Source organism: Cyanistes caeruleus, chromosome 6, assembly GCF_971803275.1.
Source record: "Cyanistes caeruleus chromosome 6, bCyaCae1.hap1.1, whole genome shotgun sequence".
Taxonomy (NCBI): Eukaryota; Metazoa; Chordata; class Aves; order Passeriformes; family Paridae; genus Cyanistes; species Cyanistes caeruleus.
In genome coordinates this window covers 63,632,547-63,649,839 of record NC_141706.1, presented here as the reverse complement: position 1 = coordinate 63,649,839, position 17,293 = coordinate 63,632,547, and the positions used below count along the sequence as shown (strand labels likewise).

The following is a 17,293-nucleotide window of genomic DNA, read 5'->3' as shown; positions in this document are numbered from 1 at the left end:
AAGCTCCAAATAAAACACAACACAAAGGCCAAAGCCAACCAGTAATGTTTGAATTTTCTGTGATTTATGGCGGAGAGAAGCTGCTGCGCAGTGCTGATGGTCCCTTCTCTGCACACTGCTCGTCTTTGCTTGTCTCAGGGGTTCACAAAGCCAGGTGAGGGTTTGTTTCTTCCTGCTCTTGCCTGCGCTGAGACCAAAGAGCCTTGGGGTGCCCAGTGCTGTTAGCAGGAGCGCTGGTGAAAGTCACCGCAAGCCACGCAGCCTTCCCCTCCAAGGCTCCAGAGATACAAGGGCAGAAAGCTGCAGCCTAAGCTGGACTGCACTAGCACGCGGCTGAGCCTGCCTCTCTGTCCTCTGGCATCCTTCATGCTGGGCACGGCCAATCTGAGCTGCTTTCACAGGGCATTGAGGCTTGGCCCAACCTGGGGCCTTGCTGAAGGCAAAGGCCAAGCAAGGGCTCTCACTTGTGCTGCCGTGCCATGGAAGGCCCCCAAGCGAGAGGGCGTTTCTTGGGATCCCCTCCTCACAGTGTGTCCTTGCAGGGTAGCAAAATCCACACGGGCATCCAGGGACATTGCAGCACTGACTTTCACTCCAAACATTTCCATTTTCTACAAGGAAGATTCAGGTTTCTCCTTCGGCTTGGAAGGGGATGGATTCCCTTGGTTGATGAGTTTGGGACTAAGGTTCTCCTCACACGGAAACGCTTCTGGGCAACCTGAAACTCTTCTCCCCACCCACAGCCACTTTTTTCCCCCTGGGTGGTGGGAAGTGCAGTGCAAAAGCACCAGCTTTCTCTCCTCTGCCAGGAGATGCCTTCACCTCAGCCCAAGCACCTGACACCATGCCCCTGGTTCCTGAAAGGAGGTTGGAGCTCAGTGGGGCTCATGCTATTAGCTCAGGGAACAAACAACAGGAGGAAATCAGAGGAAAATGACCTCAAGTTGCACCCCGGGAGGTTTAGATTGGACCTCTAGGAAATCTTCCTTCAACAAAAAGGCTGTCTAGCTTGGGAACAGGCTGCTGCCTAGGGAAATGGCTGAGCCAGCACCTTCAGAAAGGTTTAAAAGTCATGGGCATGTGGCATTTGGGGACCTGGCTGATTGGTGCAATAGGCAGTGTTAAGGTTGCAGTTGGACTGTGTGATCTTCAGGGACCTTTTCAACCTCACTGACTCAGAGATTGACGTGTAGCTCAAGCAGTGAGGAGTCAGAAGTTAGTGAGCCTCAAGGGTGCCTTCCAACATGGAGATGTGGGAGATTGTCAGTGGAGGGCAGATGAGAACAAACCCAAAAGAAAGAACAGTGGGAGTTCTTGGAAGAAGATTCCCTCCAAGGCAGCCTTAAACAGCACACCAGGGCCTCTGTGAGTGGCTGAGTGGGGGTGGGGACAAAGGTGGGGCTGGCTGGGCTGTGATGTGCTGTGACACCTGTGACATCACAGGGGACATGTCACAATGGGGGCAGCTCCAAAAGGCCCCAGCAGGTAACGCTGGCCTTCATTGCTTGGGCAAGCGGTGAGTACACACGTGCTGGGGAGGCTGGGCTGGGGACAAGGGCCAGGGTGGAAACGCTGCACCCGGGGCTGGCTTCTCCCCCTGCATGTGGGGACATCCCCTTGTGGGAGAGCCTTGGGCAGGCCACGCTGCTGCTGCAGCTGCTGCTGCTGCTGGGTCAGCAGGACAGGCCTTTCTGCCTGCCAGCTGTCTGGGGCCCTGTCCTTCCTGCCCTCAGATCCCTGAGCAGATCCCTGCTGCCCTCCTTCCAACAACCAGTAGTTCCCTCCCTCACAGCATGACTCAAGGCCTTCTCTCCATCCTCCTGCAGACCATGAATTCTGTCGTGTTCCTTTTCATGCTCTTGAAGAGCCTCACCCTTTACCCACAGCCTGTGGGGGATTGGGATGAGGAAGTTCGTCGGCGCATGGAACTGCGTGCCCAGCAGCTGGAACGCGAGAGGCTTCTGCTGGAGCAGGAAGTGGAGCGGCTCATCCGGAAGAGTGAAACCCAACAGTACTTGCAGCTCGTGACTGTTGCTGTGCTCCTGGTCCTCGTCTTGCTCCTATGGTTTATGGGATGGGAAAGGAGCCTGAGGAGAGAGAGGAATGAAGAAGAAAATGATGGCGTAAATGAAGAGGGAGTCAGAAACGGGGATGCAAATGGAGAAGAAGCTGTTGGAAATGAAGAAGGCAATGCGAATCGGGAGGAAGACAACAATGATGATGGCAACGTACAGCAAGCGGGCAATGCTGCTGCAAATGAGGCAGATCATGGTGGAAACGGAGCTGTCAATGAGGATGCAGCTGCAGAAGACAAATATGAAGATTTAATCCGAGAAGTAGAGGATCTTTTTGGGGAAATCATTGGTGTAGTTTTGATGGAGTGCCTCCAGTGGCCTGTCCAGGACCTGCAGAGAGGCTGTGAGTGGATAACTGACCTGATGGACAACTATGCCACTTTCTTTGGTCTTGTCTTGTCAAACAGTTTCTACCCAGTCCTGCAGCGAGCCATCGGGGTGGGCAGCGCCTTTGAAGGTTGGAGTCCCCGCGAGCAGGACGTTGTGTACCGCGTGCTCGTACCCATGACCCCTCCCCGAGGCCACAGCTTCCACCTGGAGCTGGACACTGCAGGGCACACGCAGCTGAGGAACTTCCGTGTGTGCGTGCAGCTGGAGTGCACCTGCAGGAGGGAGCAGCAGGGCGACAACATGCTGTGCTTCCTGCACCACCCCAAGGAGGAGCTGAGGAGGAATCAGGATCCCAGCCTCCTGGACACCCTGTGCACCGGCTCCTACCTCGACGTGCAGAAAACGGCCCGCTGGTTCTGCCAACTGGTGAGAGCAGTCTGGCCAGCTTTGCCTCAGTCACACGGTTGGCATTTAACGCTGCTGCCCTCCAGACGCTCCTGCCAATTCAAGGTGACCAACGGAGAAGAGACCTTCAGGATTGAGATGTTGTTTGGGATAAGGAGAGGCGACTCAGACATCTTTGTCAGCAGCCAGCCTAGAGAGGCCCACACCCCAAACACAACCTGGCCTGAGACTTATGATGTGGCAGAGATGAAGTTCTTCAAGCACATTGCCAGGCAGGCCCCCCCCGACAGTTTGCACCTCAGATGCCTGCAGCTCTTCACCCGTCTCCAGCTGGGCTTCTGCTTTTCCACCTACGCCATCAAAACCCTCATCATGCACCTGCTCGCTGCCACACCCGTGGCACTGTGGCGCAGGAGACATTTCCTGGAGCGACTGCTGCAGATCAGAGATGGCCTGTTTTTATGTGTCAGAGCTAAACGCCTCAACCACTTCATTGTGGGCAACGAGAGGCTTCCTCGTGACATCAGGGTACCCCCAGATGTTGCAACGGCTACGACACACAATCTCTTCCATCGCCTGGCGCAGGACTCGGACGCGTACAGCCAGGCCATGCTTGAGTACTGGGTTCTGCGAAAGTGGTTCGATGAATCAATCAAAATGAACCTTGAATGAATGAAGGAGAGGAGTCATGGCTACGAGCACAGAGCCTGTGCTTGGCCTTGTGCTGCTGGCAGCTGGCAGCAAAGAGCCACCTCATCCTACAAATTTGGTCCTTTAAGGAGAAGAGGACGCATGCACAGGCTCTGGCCAAAGTCCCACAGCCTCTCCTGCTGCCTCAGCAGGTGGAGGGCCACAGCAGGGCTTCTTCTACCTCTTTGAATCCTTTAAGTTTTCCAAAAAAACACACCCAGACATGCATAAAGCCCGGCTTGCGTTTCCCCATTCCTAAGAGCGCACCTGAAGAGAGAACATGCCTCACATGCAGCACCAAAGTCACCAAATCCCACTTGCAACATGCACTTGTTGCCAGCCTTTGAGAAGGGCCAAAAATCGGAGTGTGAAAGAAGCGGAAATGCGGGTCAGGAAAAGAAAAAAGCGACGGAGCAAGAAGGACCAAGAGGAGAAGTCAGCGCTGCTTGCCCGGGATGAGTCCATGGACGTCGTCTCTCCTTGTCTCCGGAAGGGACACCTTTGGGTCGGCTCTGGACCAGCTCTGTTGGAGCCGACCTGAAATTTTTTCTATAGAATAATCTAGATTTTTATTGCATAGCTAGATATATATAGATATATATATATATATATAGTGTTCAAGTATTTTATACTTTAATGTTTATAAACATGTAATCCTATATAATAGTCATATAATGATTAATATATCATATATGATAGCAAAATACAACACAAGCAAACAATAGACTAATAGAAATAATACCAAAAATATGAAATAGGTAATGCTTGTGTCATTTAGCAATATCATTCTAAAGAGTTGAATATGTAAATATATTTAAATAATAACAATAGAGGACACATGTAGTGTCACTATCTATTGTGATGCATATTAATGCATTTAACACATTTTTGTGTGGAGTGAGTTTCATCAAATAGATCTATTGATAGAATATATAACGGATAGATATAACACGTAGGGTAATATTTTGATATACAAGCAAATCCGTATCTAGTGTGGCTCTCAGTTGTGAGCCATATTAATGCTCTGTAGTTAGCATGTTCAGGATGGGCAAGCTGGAAACTGTTTTGCTCTTGTTTCAATAAAATGCAACATTGCAGAATCTGCATTGTGCGAGACTTTATTGATCTCAGCCAGACCTATGGCACGGGTAAACGTCACACGCCGTCAGTGTGGGCTCATCAACTGTCTCCTTGAACTCAAGCAGACTCAGAGTGCTGAAGTGGTTCCAATGAGAAATGAGGCCCAGCCGTCCCCAGCCCCTCTGATCACAGAATCACAGAATGGCTTGGCTGGGCAGGCTCCTTAGAAATTGCCTCCTTCCAGCCCCGCTGCCATGGGCAGGGACACCTTCTGCTAGGCCAGGGTGCTCCAAGCCCCAGCCAAGCTGGCCTGGAACACGGCCAGCTGCTGTGGGCAGCGTGGGCCGGGCCCTCGCCAGCCTCAGAGGCCAGAATTTCTTGCACATGTCCAGCCTAAGGCTGCCCCGTGTCACGGGGAAGCCACTGGCCCTGCTGCTGTCCCTGCAGGCCCTTGGACACAGCCCCCGTGCAGGGCTCTGCTGGGCCTCGGGCAGGGGCTGAAAGGCCGCAGCAAGGTGGCCCTGCAGAAGCCCTTGGAGAGCCCTGGGGCCACGAGTGGCACCATGAGAGCAGCGAGCGGGGCCTGGCGCCTCCGTGCGGGCGGGCGGGAGGGCAGCGGGCGGGCGCTGAGGCCCTGCCGGCTGCAGCGGGCAGCTCCGCAGTGCGGCCGGCACAGAGCCCCGGGCTCCCGCAGCTCTGCAGCCCTCACGGCTGAGGCAGCTGCCCGGCCACAGCCGGCTGCAGACACGCGGCCACCCCGGGGCCTCCCGCAAGGGGGACCCTGCTCTGGGGCCGGGCCAGGCCGCAGCAGGGAGCACCCCATGGGCTGTGCCCGCACAGGGAACTGCTCTGCCCGGCCTCAGGGCCCTGCCAGCAGGGCAGCAGGGCAGCAGGGCCGGGCACAGCCAGAGGGGGACACGTGGCTGCAGTCCCGCTCAGCATCAGGAGGAACCTTCTCGCTCTCTGCAACTCCCAGACACGAGGCTGGGGCTAGTGCAGCTCAGGCTCTGCTCCCAGGAAACGTGGGACAGGACAAGAGGAAATGGCCTCAAGTCAGCACTCCACCAGGGGAGGCAGAGATTGGGTTTTGGGAAAAATTTCTCCTCTCCAAGGGTTGTCAAGCACTGGCACAGGCTGCCCGTGGAGTCCGTGCAATTCTCATTGCTCGATGCACTTGACAAATGTCAAGTGGATGTGGCACCTGGGGACGTGGTTTCCAGGGGGACTTTTGTGCCCTCCGACTGCGTGGCAGGACGAATGTGGGGCAGGACACAGTGCAGATGCTGGCAGCTGTGAGCTGACTCAAGCCATAGAGATGAGCCTTCCCCGTTGGCTAGCACCGGTGCTGGCAGCTGAGCCACTGGCTACGTGCCACCTTCCCCTACTGCAGAAACCTTTGAGGGTCAAGCTGGGGCAGGAGAGGATGTCAGCAGCTCCCCCAGCTCCTGAGCACAAGGGGAGAAAAGGGAAACGCTGATGTTACCCATCAAGCTCTGGAACTGACACATCGTAACCGAGGAAAGAGAGGGGCAAAGGCACACTGGTGAGTTCCATCTAGGCAGCTCCCAGTCAGAGAGCGGACCTCTCCAATCCAGCTGTGCAATATGGCAAATGCAACAGGTTTTCTTTTGAGAAACAAAGCTCCAAATAAAACACAACACAAAGGCCAAAGACAACCAGTAATGTTTGAATTTTCTGTGATTTATGGCGGAGAGAAGCTGCTGCGCAGTGCTGATGGTCCCTTCTCTGCACACTGCTCGTCTTTGCTTGTCTCAGGGGTTCACAAAGCCAGGTGAGGGTTTGTTTCTTCCTGCTCTTGCCTGCGCTGAGACCAAAGAGCCTTGGGGTGCCCAGTGCTGTTAGCAGGAGCACTGGTAAAAGTCACCGCAAGCCACGCAGCCTTCCCCTCCAAGGCTCCAGAGATACAAGGGCAGAAAGCTGCAGCCTAAGCTGGACTGTACTAGCACGCTGCTGAGCCTGCCTCTCTGTCCTCTGGCATCCTTCATGCTGGGCACGGCCAATCTGAGCTGCTTTCACAGGGCATTGAGGCTTGGCCCAACCCGGAGCCTTGCTGAAGGCAAAGGCCAAGCAAGGGCTCTCACTTGTGCTGCCGTGCCATGGAAGGCCCCCGAGCGAGAGGGCGTTTCTTGGGATCCCCTCCTCACAGTGTGTCCTTGCAGGGTAGCAAAATCCACACGGGCATCCAGGGACATTGCAGCACTGACTTTCACTCCAAACATTTCCATTTTCTGCAACGAAAATTCTGGTTTCTCCTTCGGCTTGGAAGGGGATGGATTCCCTTGGTTGATGTGTTTGGGACTAAGGTTCTCCTCACACGGAAACGCTTCTGGGCAACCTGAAACTCTTCTCCCCACCCACAGCCACTTTTGTCCCCCTGGGTGGTGGGAAGTGCAGTGCAAAAGCACCAGCTTTCTCTCCTCTGCCAGGAGATGCCTTCACCTCAGCCCAAGCACCTGACACCATGCCCCTGGTTCCTGAAAGGAGGTTGGAGCTCAGTGGGGCTCATGCTATTAGCTCAGGGAACAAACAACAGGAGGAAATCAGAGGAAAATGACCTCAAGTTGCACCCCGGGAGGTTTAGATTGGACCTCTAGGAAATCTTCCTTCAACAAAAAGGCTGTCTAGCTTGGGAACAGGCTGCTGCCTAGGGAAATGGCTGAGCCAGCACCTTCAGAAAGGTTTAAAAGTCATGGGCATGTGGCATTTGGGGACCTGGCTGATTGGTGCAATAGGCAGTGTTAAGGTTGCAGTTGGACTGTGTGATCTTCAGGGACCTTTTCAACCTCACTGACTCAGAGATTGACGTGTAGCTCAAGCAGTGAGGAGTCAGAAGTTAGTGAGCCTCAAGGGTGCCTTCCAACATGGAGATGTGGGAGATTGTCAGTGGAGGGCAGATGAGAACAAACCCAAAAGAAAGAACAGTGGGAGTTCTTGGAAGAAGATTCCCTCCAAGGCAGCCTTAAACAGCACACCAGGGCCTCTGTGAGTGGCTGAGTGGGGGTGGGGACAAAGGTGGGGCTGGCTGGGCTGTGATGTGCTGTGACACCTGTGACATCACAGGGGACATGTCACAATGGGGGCAGCTCCAAAAGGCCCCAGCAGGTAACGCTGGCCTTCATTGCTTGGGCAAGCGGTGAGTACACACGTGCTGGGGAGGCTGGGCTGGGGACAAGGGCCAGGGTGGAAACGCTGCACCCGGGGCTGGCTTCTCCCCCTGCATGTGGGGACATCCCCTTGTGGGAGAGCCTTGGGCAGGCCACGCTGCTGCTGCAGCTGCTGCTGCTGCTGGGTCAGCAGGACAGGCCTTTCTGCCTGCCAGCTGTCTGGGGCCCTGTCCTTCCTGCCCTCAGATCCCTGAGCAGATCCCTGCTGCCCTCCTTCCAACAACCAGTAGTTCCCTCCCTCACAGCATGACTCAAGGCCTTCTCTCCATCCTCCTGCAGACCATGAATTCCGTCGTGTTCCTTTTCATGCTCTTGAAGAGCCTCACCCTTTACCCACAGCCTGTGGGGGATTGGGATGAGGAAGTTCGTCGGCGCATGGAACTGCGTGCCCAGCAGCTGGAACGCGAGAGGCTTCTGCTGGAGCAGGAAGTGGAGCGGCTCATCCGGAAGAGTGAAACCCAACAGTACTTGCAGCTCGTGACTGTTGCTGTGCTCCTGGTCTTCGTCTTGCTCCTATGGTTTATGGGATGGGAAAGGAACCTGAGGAGAGAGAGGAATGAAGAAGAAAATGATGGTGTAAATGAAGAGGGAGTCAGAAACGGGGATGCAAATGGAGAAGAAGCTGTTGGAAATGAAGAAGGCAATGCGAATCGGGAGGAAGAAAACAATGATGATGGCAACGTACAGCAAGCGGGCAATGCTGCTGCAAATGAGGCAGATCATGGTGGAAACGGAGCTGTCAATGAGGATGCAGCTGCAGAAGACAAATATGAAGATTTAATCCGAGAAGTAGAGGATCTTTTTGGGGAAATCATTGGTGTAGTTTTGATGGAGTGCCTCCAGTGGCCTGTCCAGGACCTGCAGAGAGGCTGTGAGTGGACAAATTACCTGATGGACAACTATGCCACTTTCTTTGGTCTTGTCTTGTCAAACAGTTTCTACCCAGTCCTGCAGCGAGCCATCGGGGTGGGCAGCGCCTTTGAAGGTTGGAGTCCCCGCGAGCAGGACGTTGTGTACCGCGTGCTCGTACCCATGACCCCTCCCCGAGGCCACAGCTTCCACCTGGAGCTGGACACTGCAGGGCACACGCAGCTGAGGAACTTCCGTGTGCGCGTGCAGCTGGAGTGCACCTGCAGGAGGGAGCAGCAGGGCGACAACATGCTGTGCTTCCTGCACCACCCCAAGGAGGAGCTGAGGAGGAATCAGGATCCCAGCCTCCTGGACACCCTGTGCACCGGCTCCTACCTCGACGTGCAGAAAACGGCCCGCTGGTTCTACCAACTGGTGAGAGCAGTCTGGCCAGCTTTGCCTCAGTCACACGGTTGGCATTTAACGCTGCTGCCCTCCAGACGCTCCTGCCAATTCAAGGTGACCAACGGAGAAGAGACCTTTAGGATTGAGATGTTGTTTGGGGTAAGGAGAGGTGACTCAGACATCTTTGTCAGCAGCCAGCCTAGAGAGGCCCACACCCCAAACACAACCTGGCCTGAGACTTATGATGTGGCAGAGATGAAGTTCTTCAAGCACATCGCCAGGCAGGCCCCCCGCAACAGTTTGCACCTCAGATGCCTGCAGCTCTTCACCCGTCTCCAGCTGGGCTTCTGCTTTTCCACCTACGCCATCAAGACCCTCATCATGCACCTGCTCGCTGCCACACCCGTGGCACTGTGGCGCAGGAGACATTTCCTGGAGCGACTGCTGCAGATCAGAGATGGCCTGTTTTTATGTGTCAGAGCTAAACGCCTCAACCACTTCATTGTGGGCAACGAGAGGCTTCCTTGTGACATCAGGGTACCCCCAGATGTTGCAACGGCTACGACACACAATCTCTTCCATCGCCTGGCGCAGGACTCGGACGCGTACAGCCAGGCCATGCTTGAGTACTGGGTTCTGCGAAAGTGGTTCGATGAATCAATCAAAATGAACCTTGAATGAATGAAGGAGAGGAGTCATGGCTACGAGCACAGAGCCTGTGCTTGGCCTTGTGCTGCTGGCAGCTGGCAGCAAAGAGCCACCTCATCCTACAAATTTGGTCCTTTAAGGAGAAGAGGACGCATGCACAGGCTCTGGCCAAAGTCCCACAGCCTCTCCTGCTGCCTCAGCAGGTGGAGGGCCACAGCAGGGCTTCTTCTACCTCTTTGAATCCTTTAAGTTTTCCAAAAAAACACACCCAGACATGCATAAAGCCCGGCTTGCGTTTCCCCATTCCTAAGAGCGCACCTGAAGAGAGAACATGCCTCACATGCAGCACCAAAGTCACCAAATCCCACTTGCAACATGCACTTGTTGCCAGCCTTTGAGAAGGGCCAAAAATCGGAGTGTGAAAGAAGCGGAAATGCGGGTCAGGAAAAGAAAAAAGCGACGGAGCAAGAAGGACCAAGAGGAGAAGTCAGCGCTGCTTGCCCGGGATGAGTCCATGGACGTCGTCTCTCCTTGTCTCCGGAAGGGACACCTTTGGGTCGGCTCTGGACCAGCTCTGTTGGAGCCGACCTGAAATTTTTTCTATAGAATAATCTAGATTTTTATTGCATAGCTAGATATATATAGATATATATATATATATATAGTGTTCAAGTATTTTATACTTTAATGTTTATAAACATGTAATCCTATATAATAGTCATATAATGATTAATATATCATATATGATAGCAAAATACAACACAAGCAAACAATAGACTAATAGAAATAATACCAAAAATATGAAATAGGTAATGCTTGTGTCATTTAGCAATATCATTCTAAAGAGTTGAATATGTAAATATATTTAAATAATAACAATAGAGGACACATGTAGTGTCACTATCTATTGTGATGCATATTAATGCATTTAACACATTTTTGTGTGGAGTGAGTTTCATCAAATAGATCTATTGATAGAATATATAACGGATAGATATAACACGTAGGGTAATATTTTGATATACAAGCAAATCCGTATCTAGTGTGGCTCTCAGTTGTGAGCCATATTAATGCTCTGTAGTTAGCATGTTCAGGATGGGCAAGCTGGAAACTGTTTTGCTCTTGTTTCAATAAAATGCAACATTGCAGAATCTGCATTGTGCGAGACTTTATTGATCTCAGCCAGACCTATGGCACGGGTAAACGTCACACGCCGTCAGTGTGGGCTCATCAACTGTCTCCTTGAACTCAAGCAGACTCAGAGTGCTGAAGTGGTTCCAATGAGAAATGAGGCCCAGCCGTCCCCAGCCCCTCTGATCACAGAATCACAGAATGGCTTGGCTGGGCAGGCTCCTTAGAAATTGCCTCCTTCCAGCCCCGCTGCCATGGGCAGGGACACCTTCTGCTAGGCCAGGGTGCTCCAAGCCCCAGCCAAGCTGGCCTGGAACACGGCCAGCTGCTGTGGGCAGCGTGGGCCGGGCCCTCGCCAGCCTCAGAGGCCAGAATTTCTTGCACATGTCCAGCCTAAGGCTGCCCCGTGTCACGGGGAAGCCACTGGCCCTGCTGCTGTCCCTGCAGGCCCTTGGACACAGCCCCCGTGCAGGGCTCTGCTGGGCCTCGGGCAGGGGCTGAAAGGCCGCAGCAAGGTGGCCCTGCAGAAGCCCTTGGAGAGCCCTGGGGCCACGAGTGGCACCATGAGAGCAGCGAGCGGGGCCTGGCGCCTCCGTGCGGGCGGGCGGGAGGGCAGCGGGCGGGCGCTGAGGCCCTGCCGGCTGCAGCGGGCAGCTCCGCAGTGCGGCCGGCACAGAGCCCCGGGCTCCCGCAGCTCTGCAGCCCTCACGGCTGAGGCAGCTGCCCGGCCACAGCCGGCTGCAGACACGCGGCCACCCCGGGGCCTCCCGCAAGGGGGACCCTGCTCTGGGGCCGGGCCAGGCCGCAGCAGGGAGCACCCCATGGGCTGTGCCCGCACAGGGAACTGCTCTGCCCGGCCTCAGGGCCCTGCCAGCAGGGCAGCAGGGCCAGCAGGGCCGGGCACAGCCAGAGGGGGACACGTGGCTGCAGTCCCGCTCAGCATCAGGAGGAACCTTCTCGCTCTCTGCAACTCCCAGACACGAGGCTGGGGCTAGTGCAGCTCAGGCTCTGCTCCCAGGAAACGTGGGACAGGACAAGAGGAAATGGCCTCAAGTCAGCACTCCACCAGGGGAGGCAGAGATTGGGTTTTGGGAAAAATTTCTCCTCTCCAAGGGTTGTCAAGCACTGGCACAGGCTGCCCGTGGAGTCCATGCAATTCTCATTGCTCGATGCACTTGACAAATGTCAAGTGGATGTGGCACCTGGGGACGTGGTTTCCAGGGGGACTTTTGTGCCCTCCGACTGCGTGGCAGGACGAATGTGGGGCAGGACACAGTGCAGATGCTGGCAGCTGTGAGCTGACTCAAGCCATAGAGATGAGCCTTCCCCGTTGGCTAGCACCAGTGCTGGCAGCTGAGCCACTGGCTACGTGCCACCTTCCCCTACTGCAGAAACCTTCGAGGGTCAAGCTGGGGCAGGAGAGGATGTCAGCAGCTCCCCCAGCTCCTGAGCACAAGGGGAGAAAAGGGAAACGCTGATGTTACCCATCAAGCTCTGGAACTGACACATCGTAATCGAGGAAAGAGAGGGGCAAAGGCACACTGGTGAGTTCCATCTAGGCGGCTCACAGAGAGCGGGCCTCTCCAATCCAGCTGTGCAATATGGCAAATGCAACAGGTTTTCTTTTGAGAAACAAAGCTCCAAATAAAACACAACACAAAGGCCAAAGACAACCAGTAATGTTTGAATTTTCTGTGATTTATGGCGGAGAGAAGCTGCTGCGCAGTGCTGATGGTCCCTTCTCTGCACACTGCTCGTCTTTGCTTGTCTCAGGGGTTCACAAAGCCAGGTGAGGGTTTGTTTCTTCCTGCTCTTGCCTGCGCTGAGACCAAAGAGCCTTGGGGTGCCCAGTGCTGTTAGCAGGAGCGCTGGTGAAAGTCACCGTAAGCCACGCAGCCTTCCCCTCCAAGGCTCCAGAGATACAAGGGCAGAAAGCTGCAGCCTAAGCTGGACTGCACTAGCATGCTGCTGAGCCTGCCTCTCTGTCCTCTGGCATCCTTCATGCTGGGCATGGCCAATCTGAGCTGCTTTCACAGGGCATTGAGGCTTGGCCCAACCCGGGGCCTTGCTGAAGGCAAAGGCCAAGCAAGGGCTCTCACTTGTGCTGCCGTGCCATGGAAGGCCCCCGAGCGAGAGGGCGTTTCTTGGGATCCCCTCCTCACAGTGTGTCCTTGCAGGGTAGCAAAATCCACACGGGCATCCAGGGACATTGCAGCACTGACTTTCACTCCAAACATTTCCATTTTCTACAAGGAAAATTCAGGTTTCTCCTTCGGCTTGGAAGGGGATGGATTCCCTTGGTTGATGTGTTTGGGACTAAGGTTCTCCTCACATGGAAACGCTTCTGGGCAACCTGAAACTCTTCTCCCCACCCACAGCCACTTTTGTCCCCCTGGGTGGTGGGAAGTGCAGTGCAAAAGCACCAGCTTTCTCTCCTCTGCCAGGAGATGCCTTCACCCCAGCCCAAGCACCTGACACCATGCCCCTGGTTCCTGAAAGGAGGTTGGAGCTCAGTGGGGCTCATGCTATTAGCTCAGGGAACAAACAACAGGAGGAAATCAGAGGAAAATGACCTCAAGTTGCGCCCCGGGAGGTTTAGATTGGACCTCTAGGAAATCTTCCTTCAACAAAAAGGCTGTCTAGCTTGGGAACAGGCTGCTGCCTAGGGAAATGGCTGAGCCAGCACCTTCAGAAAGGTTTAAAAGTCATGGGCATGTGGCATTTGGGGACCTGGCTGATTGGTGCAATAGGCAGTGTTAAGGTTGCAGTTGGACTGTGTGATCTTCAGGGACCTTTTCAACCTCACTGACTCAGAGAATGACGTGTAGCTCAAGCAGTGAGGAGTCAGAAGTTAGTGATCCTCAAGGGTGCCTTCCAACATGGAGATGTGGGAGATTGTCAGTGGAGGGCAGATGAGAACAAACCCAAAAGAAAGAACAGTGGGAGTTCTTGGAAGAAGATTCCCTCCAAGGCAGCCTTAAACAGCACACCAGGGCCTCTGTGAGTGGCTGAGTGGGGGTGGGGACAAAGGTGGGGCTGGCTGGGCTGTGATGTGCTGTGACACCTGTGACATCACAGGGGACATGTCACAATGGGGGCAGCTCCAAAAGGCCCCAGCAGGTAACGCTGGCCTTCATTGCTTGGGCAAGCGGTGAGTGCACACGTGCTGGGGAGGCTGGGCTGGGGACAAGGGCCAGGGTGGAAACGCTGCACCCGGGGCTGGCTTCTCCCCCTGCATGCGGGGACAGCCCCTCGTGGGAGAGCCTTGGGCAGGCCACGCTGCTGCAGCTGCTGCTGCTGCTGGGTCAGCAGGACAGGCCTTTCTGCCTGCCAGCTGTCTGGGGCCCTGTCCTTCCTGCCCTCAGATACCTGAGCAGATCCCTGCTGCCCTCCTTCCAACAACCAGTAGTTCCCTCCCTCACAGCATGACTCAAGGCCTTCTCTCCATCCTCCTGCAGACCATGAATTCCGTCGTGTTCCTTTTCATGCTCTTGAAGAGCCTCACCCTTTACCCACAGCCTGTGGGGGATTGGGATGAGGAAGTTCGTCGGCGCATGGAACTGCGTGCCCAGCAGCTGGAACGCGAGAGGCTTCTGCTGGAGCAGGAAGTGGAGCGGCTCATCCGGAAGAGTGAAACCCAACAGTACTTGCAGCTCGTGACTGTTGCTGTGCTCCTGGTCCTCGTCTTGCTCCTATGGTTTATGGGATGGGAAAGGAGCCTGAGGAGAGAGAGGAATGAAGAAGAAAATGATGGTGTAAATGAAGAGGGAGTCAGAAACGTCATCATCAATGATGACGGCAACGTACAGCAAGCGGGCAATGCTGCTGCAAATGAGGCAGATCATGGTGGAAACGGAGTTGTCAATGAGGATGCAGCTGCAGAAAACAGCTACGAAGATTTAATCCAAGAAGTAGAGGATCTTTTTGGGGAAATCATTGGTGCAGTTTTGATGGAGCGCCTCCAGTGGCCTGACCAGGACCTGGAGAGAGGCTGTGAGTGGACAAATTACCTGATGGACAACTATGCCACTTACTTTGGTCTTGTCTTGTCAAACAGTTTCTACCCAGTCCTGCAGCGAGCCATTGGGGTGGGCAGCGCCTTTGAAGGTTGGAGTCCCCGCGAGCAGGACGTTGTGTACCGCGTGCTCGTACCCATGACCCCTCCCCGAGGCCACAGCTTCCACCTGGAGCTGGACACTGCAGGGCACACGCAGCTGAGGAACTTCCGTGTGCGCGTGCAGCTGGAGTGCACCTGCAGGAGGGAGCAGCAGGGCGACAACATGCTGTGCTTCCTGCACCACCCCAAGGAGGAGCTGAGGAGGAATCAGGATCCCAGCCTCCTGGACACCCTGTGCACCGGCTCCTACCTCGACGTGCAGAAAACGGCCCGCTGGTTCTACCAACTGGTGAGAGCAGTCTGGCCAGCTTTGCCTCAGTCACACGGTTGGCATTTAACGCTGCTGCCCTCCAGACGCTCCTGCCAATTCAAGGTGACTGATGGAGATGAGACATTCAGGATTGAGATGTTGTTTGGGGTAAGGAGAGGCGACTCAGACATCTTTGTCAGCAGCCAGCCTAGAGAGGCCCACACCCCAAACACAACCTGGCCTGAGACTTATGATGTGGCAGAGATGAAGTTCTTCAAGCACATTGCCAGGCAGGCCCCCCCCAACAGTTTGCACCTCAGATGCCTGCAGCTCTTCACCCGTCTCCAGCTGGGCTTCTGCTTTTCCACCTACGCCATCAAAACCCTCATCATGCACGTGCTCGCTGCCACACCCGTGGCACTGTGGCGCAGGAGACATTTCCTGGAGCGACTGCTGCAGATCAGAGATGGCCTGTTTTTATGTGTCAGAGCTAAACGCCTCAACCACTTCATTGTGGGCAACGAGAGGCTTCCTCGTGACATCAGGGTACCCCCAGATGTTGCAACGGCTACGACACACAATCTCTTCCATCGCCTGGCGCAGGACTCGGACGCGTACAGCCAGGCCATGCTTGAGTACTGGGTTCTGCGAAAGTGGTTCGATGAATCAATCAAAATGAACCTTGAATGAATGAAGGAGAGGAGTCATGGCTACGAGCACAGAGCCTGTGCTTGGCCTTGTGCTGCTGGCAGCTGGCAGCAAAGAGCCACCTCATCCTACAAATTTGGTCCTTTAAGGAGAAGAGGACGCATGCACAGGCTCTGGCCAAAGTCCCACAGCCTCTCCTGCTGCCTCAGCAGGTGGAGGGCCACAGCAGGGCTTCTTCTACCTCTTTGAATCCTTTAATTTTTCCAAAAAAACACACCCAGACATGCATAAAGCCCGGCTTGCGTTTCCCCATTCCTAAGAGCGCACCTGAAGAGAGAACATGCCTCACATGCAGCACCAAAGTCACCAAATCCCACTTGCAAGATGCACTTGTTGCCAGCCTTTGAGAAGGGCCAAAAATCGGAGTGTGAAAGAAGCGGGAATGCGGGTCAGGAAAAGAAAAAAGCGACAGAGCAAGAAGGACCAAGAGGAGAAGTCAGCGCTGCTTGCCCGGGATGAGTCCATGGACGTCGTCTCTCCTTGTCTCCGGAAGGGACACCTTTGGGTCGGCTCTGGACCAGCTGTGTTGGAGCCGACCTGAAATTTTGTCTATAGAAGAATCTAGATTTTTACTTCATAGCTAGATATATATATATATTATATATATATATATAGTGTTCAAGTATTTTATACTTTAATGTTTATAAACATGTAATCCTATATAACAGTCATATAATGATTAATATATCATATATGATAGTAAAATACAACACAAGCAAACAATAGACTAACAGAAATAATACCAAAAATATGAAATAGGTAATGCTTGTGTCATGAAGAAATATTATTCTAAAGAGTTGAATATGTAAATATATTTAAATAATAACAATAGAGGACACATGTAGTGTCACTATCTATTGTGATGCATATTAATGCATTTAACACATTTTTGTCTGGAGTGAGTTTCATCAAATAGATCTATTGATAGCATATATAACAGATAGATAGAACACGTAGGATAATATTTTGATATACAAGCAAATCCATATCTAGTGTGGCTCTCAGTTGTGAGCCATATTAATGCTCTGTAGTTAGCATGTTCAGGATGGGCAAGCTGGAAACTGCTTTGCTCTTGTTTCAATAAAATGCAACATTGCCGAATCTGCATTGTGCGAGACTTTATTGATCTCAGCCAGACCTATGGCACGGGTAAACGTCACACGCCGTCAGTGTGGGCTCATCAACTGTCTCCTTGAACTCAAGCAGACTCAGAGTGCTGAAGTGGTTCCAATGAGAAATGAGGCCCAGCCGTCCCCAGCCCCTCTGATCACAGAATCACAGAATGGCTTGGCTGGGCAGGCTCCTTAGAAATTGCCTCCTTCCAGCCCCGCTGCCATGGGCAGGGACACCTTCTGCTAGGCCAGGGTGCTCCAAGCCCCAGCCAAGCTGGCCTGGAACACGGCCAGCTGCTGTGGGCAGC

General features: G+C 53.8%; 3 protein-coding genes and 1 long non-coding RNA gene across 4 annotated transcripts; 3 read left to right on the top strand and 1 right to left on the bottom strand.

Moving 5' to 3' along the window:
- Positions 1-1,503: 1,503 nt before the first annotated feature.
- Positions 1,504-4,600, top strand: LOC147652763 (inositol 1,4,5-trisphosphate receptor-interacting protein-like 1). Its single transcript, XM_086894068.1, has 2 exons — positions 1,504-1,516; positions 1,827-4,600. The coding sequence occupies exon 2, from the start codon at positions 1,830-1,832 to the stop codon at positions 3,480-3,482; it is 1,653 nt and encodes a 550-aa protein (XP_086750194.1). The 5' UTR covers positions 1,504-1,516; positions 1,827-1,829; the 3' UTR covers positions 3,483-4,600.
- A 1,660-nt stretch (positions 4,601-6,260) lies between these two features.
- Positions 6,261-7,794, bottom strand: LOC111922163 (uncharacterized). The gene is made up of 2 exons (XR_015288313.1): positions 7,394-7,794; positions 6,261-6,829 (listed from the first exon to the last, which is right to left on the bottom strand). It is a non-coding gene; the product is annotated as an uncharacterized LOC111922163 (long non-coding RNA).
- Positions 7,795-7,933: 139 nt separating this feature from the next.
- Positions 7,934-10,818, top strand: LOC147652762 (inositol 1,4,5-trisphosphate receptor-interacting protein-like 1). Its single transcript, XM_086894066.1, has one exon. It carries the CDS (start codon positions 8,012-8,014, stop codon positions 9,698-9,700), a length of 1,689 nt encoding a protein of 562 aa, XP_086750192.1. The 5' UTR covers positions 7,934-8,011; the 3' UTR covers positions 9,701-10,818.
- A 3,368-nt stretch (positions 10,819-14,186) lies between these two features.
- LOC147652761 (inositol 1,4,5-trisphosphate receptor-interacting protein-like 1) lies at positions 14,187-16,974 on the top strand. The gene has a single exon (XM_086894075.1). It carries the CDS (start codon positions 14,224-14,226, stop codon positions 15,853-15,855), a length of 1,632 nt encoding a protein of 543 aa, XP_086750201.1. The 5' UTR covers positions 14,187-14,223; the 3' UTR covers positions 15,856-16,974.
- Positions 16,975-17,293: the final 319 nt, after the last annotated feature.